General features: G+C 39.3%; 1 protein-coding gene across 1 annotated transcript in view; it reads right to left on the bottom strand.

The window, feature by feature from the left end:
* RYR3 (ryanodine receptor 3) overlaps nt 1-11,223 on the bottom strand; it is a 609,228-nt gene that overhangs the window by 109,558 nt on the left and 488,447 nt on the right. The window contains exon 76 of the mRNA XM_018554200.1: nt 1,994-2,100. Within this exon, the coding sequence (XP_018409702.1) occupies nt 1,994-2,100 (107 nt within the window). The remainder of the gene's footprint in view (nt 1-1,993; nt 2,101-11,223) is intronic.

Raw genomic sequence — 11,223 nt, 5'->3', positions numbered from 1 at the left:
CGCACTGGAATGTAAGCCGGCCGACTCCCTGCGTTCAGGTGCGGGAGGGGGTGTGGAGCTGTATTGAAGTCAATGGCATCGCCCACATTGCGATCGCCCGCACTCGGATTGCAGGCACATTAGTGCCTGCATTCCGGTCCAGTGCGATCTGCAAAAATAGTGCTCGCAGCATTTTTGCGGATCGCACTGGACTGGAACACAGGCACTAATGCACGCGATCGCACTGTGGGCCAGGGGCCTGCCTGCGGAGCCTGGCTGCGGTGCCATTGACTTCAATGCACCGCCACGCCCCCTCCCGCCCCTGAATGCAGGTGTTTTTTCGTTGGTAGATCTCAATGAGCTCGTCATTTTAAAAGTAGATCTCCAGACGAAAAACAGTGGGTGCACCTGACTTAGGGTAATGATTAGAGAACAGAAATCAGAGAGTATTTTAAATTTTAGCTCCACCAAAGATAAAAGTAATGCAAAATAACTTCAACAAAATTGTAATTTTAAAGTAAGTATATTTAAAAACACACCCATTCACTTCACCCCTTCAGGCTAGGTGCACACTTAGGCAATTGCGCTGGTGAGCTGTTTTCGTGCGTTTGTCGCACATTTTTGTTTAGGTGATTATGCTTTGAAAACCCTGCTGTTTTCAATGTATATAGATGTCTATGAGACCCATACTGCGCGACAACCGCCCAAAGATAGCTCCTGAACCTTTTTCCTCGACAGGCGTTATCTAATGCATGACAAATTGCAAAGATGTGAACTGTTTTCAATAGCCTTGAATGGAAATCTATGTGTTGTGCGATATTGTACGGCTAAATCTGCGTGATAAATCGCTTAGGTCTGAACCTAGCCTTAATCTTTTGCTTCTTTGCCAAGGCCTAAATCATGGCATTGGTAGCAAGCAATGTATACAAGTAACTGTTTCTAATAGATTAGGTCAGTTTCACATCCTTAACAGTCTCTCATCTGCTAAAGTTTATCTAATTCAAAAGGATAATGAGCACTAGACATGCTGTGAATTCTACAACACATTGAGAGAAAATGAAGTAGACAATCTATATAGTAGGCTACATGTTAGCTGATCTTGCGGCTCTGGTGATCTTTGACAGCTTTCTCCGTAAACAAAACTTGGCAACTATAAGATTTAACTGTTCTGAGTACAAATATAACAAACCATTTTTACAATTCTCTATTAAAAATGTATTTATGACCTATATTAGAGCAAAATACTATTGTAACCAGCTACATGTAACTCAGATTCATTTAGTCTAGACTAATTGGGGTTAGGGTAATTTACTAAAGGAGTAGAGCATGTTAATTTTGCAAAGTGAATTTTCATATGATTGCATGATGGAAACCAGCAGAGCTTCACATCATTCTCTAAACTAACAAAAATGTCCCTTTCAAAGTGAAAAATCACTTGCCCATTCACACCAATTGTGGTGCGTTCCAGAGCATGCAGCACTTTTTGCATTTGTAGTAGACCGGATCGCGGGCAATGTTTTGCCACCCGTCCAATCGCACTACGGGGGGCAGGGGGCACACGTGGCTGTGGTGCCATTGACTTCAATGCACCGTTACACCCCCTCCCACCCCAGAATGACCCTTCATTTTGTGAGTGATTGCTGTCCAGCAGCTGCCACTCTGGAAAGCACCACAATTGGTGTGAATGGACCCTAAGTGAAAAGCATATTTGCCTTTAGTAAAATAGCTCAAGGTATTACAAGGTGGTCTAAATACTAATTTTAATATTCGTACATGTGGACCCTTAAACAATCTACTAACACTCTAATAGTTAACCCACTATATTCAGTATCCAGCAATCATACAAATATTGATAGATTTTGGCAAAGAATGATTTGTACAACAGAATGATAATGTCCTCTAGACCCAAATACGTCATCAATCAGTCTACATAATATGTTGTATGAGACTGAATTAACATTGATCACCTATGATTGAATCAACCCCACTCCCCCTTGGCTTCACTATACGTTACCTCCTCTCAGTAAGGGCATTGCGACTGAAATGTAAAATTATCTGGTGAAGAGGATCTGGATTTTTCTCTGTCTCCTCCTCTTCGTCTTCATCTTTCCTTTTGGGTTTCTAGAAGATGGTAACAACAATCAATTATCACCATGGATTAGTAGTTCACTGTAAGAATCAACATAATTACTGGCAGGCTTGTAAAGTGTTCGGTAGTAAGATTGAGTCCTATGTTTTAGCATCTTTTCGACAGACTTCAGTTTTCTATTGAGCACTGGCTTGTAGGTGCCACTAATATATATATATACATAAACACACAAACATATACACAAACACACACACATATACATAAACACACAAACATATATACAAACACACACACACATATACACACACACAAATAGTTGAGTTTGAAAGGCAGTGCTCTAAATAATATTGTATACAAAACATAGGGCACAATAAAGTACATATGAGAAACAGCGGAAGCCTGTCAGTAGTCCATCATTTTGTGAAGAATGTGGACTCAGCCATGCTGAATTATAAAATAGGTTTAGTGAAATTACACAGTTAAATGAAAACCAACAAATCTATAACATAACAGGATTCTGCTTCAGGAGTTCTTTTATAGATATGTGTATTCCATGGGCAAGGCAATCAAACTAATTGTGCAGCTTGGAAATTAAGGTGGCTGAGTTAATTCAAGAGGACTCCTTATGAAAACCAGTGTATAGATAAAGATTGAGCAGCAACCAGCTGAGAACTTACTTTTTAAATTTTTTTTTAAACTGCCCTAAAAAGTAGATGGAATCTGACTCCAGATTTGGCACTTGTTTTTATATATGTGCACTAGTTTTCATAATTGTCCCTTTAAATCTTTACTTCTTGCTGCTTAAAGAATGGATACGTGCACCTATAGGTGGTAGTAGCAGTTTCCAGGCCATCAGACATCTTTCTTTAAGCTATCAGTTATTGTGAAAAATACAGTATGATTGGAAAAGATTATATTCTGGTATTTAAAGATTGACCAATATGATTGCAACAAACAGTTTTTGCGATGATCAAAAAATATGAACATCCATTTTGGTAGCTGCAGTGATTATAAACAAGGGCCAAGAGCCACAGGAATACCATGCAATAGATATATTACAGTCAATTAGAAAAGTGCCTTTTTCATGAACATGTTTAATAGTTATAGAGTATTACTAATTAGCAGAAATATGTTATTTTGTGCAATAAAAATACTCATATTGAGTTTTTATATTGATGAGTTACTTTAAAAAAAAAATGTACATAAAAGTCTCAAGAGGAGCCCAGGTCATGCTGTCTTGCTGTTACATATCCACTGGCATAGCCTGAGAGAGGTGCATGATGGGATGGAAAATGTGAATTCTGCTGCTCTGGAAGTAAGATGCGACTACTTGATTAAATGCTATTTTGGGTCGAGCTCTCTGTGTACTGAAACTTGCAGTATGTGGCTATCCTGCTGAAAACAATACAAATATAAAATCATTTTAAGGTGGATTTGAAACCAACTTGAATGTTTTCATTTTGTTCTTACACCTTAAGGGACTGGTATGTTTTTGTGAGCATGCAGGACATGCAAGGGAGTGCACTGGGGAGGTTTATGTAGGGAGAAAATGGGGATGGATAATGATTAGGGCAACAACATGTTATGAGGATGTGAAAAGTAAAGGATTATATGCTGTATTCAAATGAGTTGGCTTCACCTCTGGGTTTCCTATTAATACATTTTTCAAGTGAAGACAAATCAGGGATAAAGCCAACTGCTTAAAATACATACAAGAAACCAGTCATACTGGCAGAGCTGAAAACAGAAACATGAAAACAGAAAAGAAAAAGATAACAGGTCAGAAAAAAGTACTAAAGAATAGAAACCAAAATAGAAATGGCAGCAGTTATATTAAGTCTGCACATACAATTTGAACACTACAGGAAGTTGCATCTTACACAGCTTTTAAACACTAGCATTTGTGAAGAATGTGAACCTGTCACTGTAGTTCTCTGAGAAGGAAAAATGCTAAAATGGACTGTTTAACGAGTGGAATGGTACAGTTTGATTTCCAGTCTATTTTTACCCACATGCTCAAATACTCTATATCTTATTAGATAAATGGTGCTTTTCATTACTGAGCTACAAAAAGACAGAAACACAAAATCTAAGCCACACAATAAATCAGTTTTTTAAATGGAGAATATGGTTGCTTTTTAACCAAAAAGATTGAGATTGTACATAAACTGCCCTTTTTTATCCTCATTGGACTTAAGTATAAAACTGATATTATAAGGAACTGTTTAAGTCTGAACTGGAAATGTATAATGGAGAAAGAAAGTTTAGATTTGACTGGATACTGTTGGGCAATACAAACAATCCTTAGACATCTAAGATTCATCGGGGTTGATTTACTACAGGTAAATAGGCTGTTCATTTTCCAAAAGTAATTTGCACTTTGCAGGGGAAGTTTCCCCTAAGCTCAGTGAATGTGGTGAAATTCCACTTTGCAATGAATACTCAATCATCATCAATAAAAAAAAAAAACCCAAAAGACAAACAAAAAAACAAACCACAGTATGTTGCTTGCACAAGACTGGATGATGTAAGTCAGCAGAGCTTCTCCTCATTCACTAAATTAGGGGGAAACTTAATCTGCAAAGTGCAAATACCCTTGCAAAGCGAACAACCTTTTTACCTTTAGTAAATCAACTCCATAGTGAGGTCTGTGATCTCAGCCTTCTTCATAAGCTGTATGCCCCAACAAAATACAGCTGCGTTTTCAGTGATTGTGTACATGGTGAAATTCATATTTTTGATAATGTTTGATGATCCCCACCTGTTTTTTTAGTACCTACTCAACAAACAATCCTGCCACTAAACAGAACTATGTTTGCTAAAATAATCTAAAATTTATAGGGGACCTTCTACCTAGGCCTAGAACGAAACAAAAACACTGATGTGATGGTTAAGAAATTCTGCAACTCTCCTCCCAAAACTGATGATACAACATAAGAAAATTGTGTCGAGTTCTGCTTTACATTTTTATTTCAAACTCCTGCTTCTGTTTTTGCTGTTTCAATTATTTTTTATAATCCATTTTTGGTAAAAGTAAATGAAAGCAAATAAGTGCAGCACATGCTTGTCTTTTGCAGGGGTTTGTGTATACATGTAAATTAAACTCCAGAGGATTTCATAGTACTTCTTTTACCATGGCACTGATCATGAGGGAGTGATGTAGGGTTTTTAAATTCACGAGTGTACTACTACAAACAAGAAAAGCTTTACTGAATGAGATTTTAAACAACATAACACAGTAATCACGGTTTTATCAGTCTGGCACAGACAGTTATAGCATACAAAGATTCAATTTATACTAACTAGCTGTCAAATATATTAATCAATATAAACTAAAAACAAGGGAGCTATGTAACAGTTACACAGCTTGATATTTCCAAATGAATGTCCATCAATGACAATGGTATGCAATTTAATAATTCTAAAAACAAATTCATGTATGGAGCAGGAACAATTTTTCTAAGGAATCTGTTACTTTGGACGGATTCCTCAGATTCATTACGCAGCTATTTTTTTTACATGCAATGCATTTTATCTTGCATTACCTTAAATGATCTTGAGATTTAAAGTAAACCTGCAGGACAAAGTGCCAGATTTTCCGTACTTCCCAACTGCACATTTCTTTCAAACATCTTGTACTTTTGAGTATGGAGGAGCATCTGACTCACTTCTCTTCCTCTCATGTGACAGCAATGGTCTTTGATGACATGCCCAGCATTGTCACATGGGGGGCAGTGAGTCCTCAGACTTGTGTAAGCTCCATGTAGAGCAACACAAAGCTTACACAAGGCTACCTTTTATCTCTGCTAGCAGCTAAACAGACTGTGAAAAAATGATAGAAGGGTGGGTGTGTGCTACTGGAGGAGAAAAAGTTAATGGGATATATATATTGCTTGCCACAGGTATGCTTTAAAGTGTATTTTTACAACCAAATTGGGATAACCCCTATTTTATATGTGTTACATGTTTTTCATTCACAAAGTTTGTCAATGAAAAACTTTTTTCTTTAAAAATTGCTGCTTGCACAATACATGCTATATCCTGAAAGAAAGTTGTTCTCTGTACTAAGTTGTGCTCTGGAACGAAAGGGGGCTGGCAAGTTAATGTTAACATATTTACTATACTGTGTTGGCAGATCTCATTTACAGTTGTAAGCTATATTTAATCCATTCGCTGCCAAGCCCTCCGGAACACTTAACCTCATCTGGCCACACCATTTTTGCAATTGTTCCTATTGTTTTGATTTCGCTAGCATTTGTAAAAGACCCCCCAAACCATATATTTTTTTAAAGCACAGGTCCGGTAGAATAAAAAAGATGGCGCTACTAATTTTGTAGGTCCTATAAAAATTGCGTAAATGTTTGTCAAATCAATATTAAACCAATATAAAAATACATAATTACATTAATAAGAGCAAACTAAAATCAGTATCAGTGCACAAAAAAAAAAAAATTTCATACTAAATCTAAAAGATAAAACTGTATTGAGTTAATAAATAACGTATTCCTTATACGTTATTTTTCTTAGTTTTGGATAAAATAAGAAAAGGTTAGAAGCCCTGTCAGGCTTTACTTCTATCCCGGGCTCCGTTAGTGGATTTCCGCTCACTTCCTGTTCTTGGAACGTTTTACCAGCCACAAAGTGAGGGGAAATTTGCAACAGGGAAAAAAGCTAACAGAGGTTATAGCATTCCCCTACTTACCTTAAAAACATTTTTGCTGTTAGAGAGATTTTCCCTCACTTCCTGTCCTGGGGACAACCTTTATAACAGACAGGAAGTTAAAGTTAATCCAACAGTCCCTCCAGCTCCAGTAAAAACAGGAGTTCTAATCCTTCCCCACTCTATCTAACTCTTAAAAAAAAAAAAAAGGTCTGGGCTATAGATACACTTTAATGAAGAACATTGTCAACAAAATACTTTACTCAAAGCTTAGCTTGCATGTGCTTGAAAAGGTTGTGAGATATTAAGTATGTGCAAGGTCAAAGCATCTTTCTTCGTTTTGGATAATGTGTGAACATATTAAAACTCCTCTCAGGTTTTTGTTGTGGTCTGTGACCCTACTGGGAAGATTCACCCATCTATTTGTCCTGGTGATCACCATCACAGGAAAAGAAAGTGAATATAAATCCAAAAGTTTACAGTTGTTACCAGAACAGGAGGTAAGGGGAAATCTTCCAATGAAAACATGTAAACTGTAGAGCTTTCTTCTAACTCCCTGTTGCATTCCTGGGAGAGGTAGACCTGGTGGATTCCATGCTGAATTTCTGAACTTGAATAAAGATATTCAGAGCCTAGAAATCCAAGATGGGGTGAGTGCTTTCTTTGGGTTTGGAATTCTCATTTGGAAAACCCCATTCTGTTTTGGGAAGCGGCCAAAGCAGTGTTACGTGATAGGATCCTGGCATATGTCTCCTCTCGCAAGAAACTTACTCGTCAACGATACGTGGAGGCATGTTCAGGCGCTAGAGCGGCCTACGTTCATTTCAAACGATCCCTCTCTGATCCGGATAGAGCCAAATGGATACAGGCTAAGCAACAGTGTGACCACTGGATCCTTCAATACGACCAACTCATCAGATCTTATAAGTCGGTTGACCTCTTCCGATTTGGGAACAAGTCAGGTAAACTAATGGCACATCTGGTTACCCTACCCACCACACACGTTCTCAAATTGGCAGATAGTAGGGGCAAAATTCATACTGATCCCAAAGCCATCTCCGACCTATTCTGCGAGTATTACAGCAAATTATATGGAGCTGACAACTCCGCTACTGGTGATGGCACATCCTTTTTAGACTCCCTGTCCTTGCCCTCTCTGTCTGCTGAGGACTCCCTTGCCCTAAACGCTGAGGTTACCCTGACGGAACTAGAAGAAGTCATGCGCTTGTCCCCATGCTCCAAAGCACCGGGTCCCGATGGTCTATCGTCCGAATTTTGTAAGATCTTGAATGAGGAGGTGTCCACGCCCTTGCTTAGCCTGTTTCGTCACATATTGACTGACCACACCTATCCCCCGACATTCAACGAAGCCTACATTCATGTCTTACCTAAAAAAGGTAAAGACCCATTGATGCCAGGATCCTACCGCCCAATATCACTGCTAAACTTAGATGCTAAATTCTTGTCTAAGATTATGGCTAACCGCCTTTCTCTTATATTGCCTAATATAATCTCTGCTAACCCTCAGATGGGTTTTGTTACAGGTCGTTCTGCGGGATTGAATATCCACAAAGTTTTATGTGCATTGGATGGCTCTCGCTTGTCGGAGGCCTCCTCGCGCCCAATGGCCTTGTTAGCATTGGACGCCGAGAAGGCTTTTGACAGCGTTAGTTGGGAATGGTTACGAAAAGTGTTAACCAGAATGGGTTTTACAGATGTTTTTCTCCACTATGTCTCCACCGTATATTCCTCACCTGAAGCTAGGATCTTTACCTCCACATCTCTCTCGATAACCACCTCACCGGCATTAACCACCTCACCGGCATTCCCAGCTGGGGCCGAGTCCCGCAATTTCATAGTATGGAATTCTCTCGGCATACATACGATACAAGATATGCTTTCATCACAGGGATCATGTATGACGTTTGGAGACATCACCTCCAAATTCCGTGTCCCCCCCACTCATTTCCTTCAGTACGCACAAATCTCACGTTTCATACACTCACACCGCACACACCAACAAAATGCTTCCACCCAAATTTTCAAAAGACTTCTAGCCTCCTCTCCACCCAAGTTATCCCTATCCAACCTGTACCTTTCGTTCCGTGACATTTACCAACAGCCCGACCACTACACTCCCTCATTTGTTCACCTGTGGGCCCAATTGATAGGATTGATAGGAAGCCCTCTACGTGGGTGGCAATACGTCAGGAATAATATCATCAGTGAAGCGTAGCGAGAGACACAATTCAAATTACTCCACCGTGCCTATTACGCTTTCAACTTCGCCCCTGTCTCTACTACATCAGACTGGATACAGCACTGTCCTAAGTGTGACATTCATCACCCAGATTTTATTCACCTGATCTGGTCTTGTCCACGGATGAACTCCCTATGGCGCGAGGTAATTGATTACATGAACTCTATGTCGAGCCTAACTAGGAGCCCCCATCCTACACTCTGCCTCCTACATGATATACCTCATGGGCTTACTTCCCCTGTTCCGTCCATTACACGCTGGGAACACCTGTGCCTGTTAGCCTCTAAAAAGATAATCCTCACTAACTGGCTACTGCCAAAAGTCCCTACGACGGGGGACCTGCAATCCACGTTACACAAGCTTATGCTTCTCGACAAGGCAGACACACACAATGAAGAGAAGCGCATAGAGCGTTTTTCCACATAGTCCTCCTTCCTGACTATGACCCTCCCTCCCAACTCCAGGATATCATGAGGTGCTTTCAAAACTCCAAATGGTACCTTACAGCCAAAATCTCAAATTCCCTAGGGGGATTGGATGTACTCTAGACCCACCGAAGCGAAAACTATCCTAACTCCACTGTAGGAAGACCGTCCTTATGGCAACTCCCCAATGACACACCCACTGCTTCCTTTACGCCACCCCTGACATTAGACCACTTGACGGCCAACCTGTCCCACATGTTCAAGGTAGATTCCGAATAATGTTATTGTTGTTATGATAACTTGAAAGGCTATTAGCAGCGCAGTTTATTTTCTCTGCCCCTACTCCGTGGCGGGCCAAGTGTAGATTTTCTTTTCTTTCCTTCCTTTTCCTTTTCTGTTAGGGATGTTCAATATTAAGCATTGATTACTATGTTTTAGCTTAGTTGTTTGAACTGTTATTATGGATCCATACTAATGATGGAGAGGAATGCCTTGTATAATGCCTCCTAACTACGCAACAAGCCTGCTTTTGTCATTAAGAGTGTATGGGGCACGTATACCTTTGTTGTTATTACATCGCTCCTCTTGTAATTTTTATTCATCTTGTATTGCATCATTTAAATGACCAATAAAAATTACATGCGTAAAAAAAAAAAAAGAACTGTGAGGGTTAAAGTGACCCTAAGTATAGAAGTAAACGTCACAAAAGGCCCAAAAAACCAGTGGATATCAGGTGGACTACTGATACAGTTAATTTTACAAGTGTGAATTGAAGGTTTTATGCATAATATTCTATTTTCAGTTGCAAGAGAATCAGATACAGAGAGCGTTTGGTAATAAATGTCATATGCAAGTCTGTAGTTAAAAAGACACACTAAAAGGTGCCCACACACACCTTACAATTATCTGGGGATTTTTGTCTGTGATTGCGTTTTCATCCGAAAATCTGCCAGTTGATTTTGCACAACCTTTGCACAACCTCAAGTACTGTACAACTGGCAGATTTTTGTCTTTTAGGCAGGCTAGAAATCTTTTGTCTAATTGGACGAAAATTGACAGGTTAGTGGCGTTGTTGTACAACAAAAATCTCAAGATGAAAACTGCACATGCTCAAGCGAAAATCTGTCTTTTCGGTCAATGAAAATCGGCCATGTGGTGGTGCTGACGAGTGTTAATTGCAAACTACATTGGTCTGTGCATGATGGGCTAGTTGCAAGAAAACTGAACGAGGGTGAGATGTCTGGACAAAAAAAAGTTGTACAATGGTTGTAAGGTGTATGTTTTTTTTAGAAAATATGTAAAACGGGAAATCAAAGACAACCAAAGGTGGACACCCATCAGGACTGTTCCTCCAATTGTCCTGTAACCAACTATGCTACAAAGTTAACATTTTGCAATACAACTGGAAAGTATTTAATTTTTTTATTTTAATTGTTTGGACCTTGAAAAACTGATATTATATAATTTACAGTTAAGTAAATTAAATTCTTAAATAAATCATAACCCTCATTTAGACATTGCAATTTAGATGGTGTTAAAATAGCAATAGTAGTGGTAAAATACAGCTACAATAAGAACAGGCTAAATAAAGCATGTGATGCACCTTTGTGAACAGAGATCTAAGAAATGGTGAAGAAAAAACGCTTTAACAGTAGAACCTTTTGGGGCGTGGCCCGGATGTGAAGCGGTGAGTTCGTGAACTAGGGAGCTCCGCTGTCTTTGCTGCTACTTATCTGGTTTTTATCCTGACAGTCCAGGTGTTCCTACTCACAGAGGGCTCTGGTGTGTATCCTGTGCCCTGTGGGATGTC

This window comes from Nanorana parkeri, unplaced genomic scaffold (genome assembly GCF_000935625.1).
Source record: "Nanorana parkeri isolate BGI_ZX_2015 unplaced genomic scaffold, ASM93562v1 scaffold146, whole genome shotgun sequence".
Lineage (NCBI taxonomy): Eukaryota > Metazoa > Chordata > Amphibia > Anura > Dicroglossidae > Nanorana > Nanorana parkeri.
The sequence above is the reverse complement of the archived record's forward strand: the minus strand, read 5'-3'. Positions and strand labels throughout refer to the sequence as shown.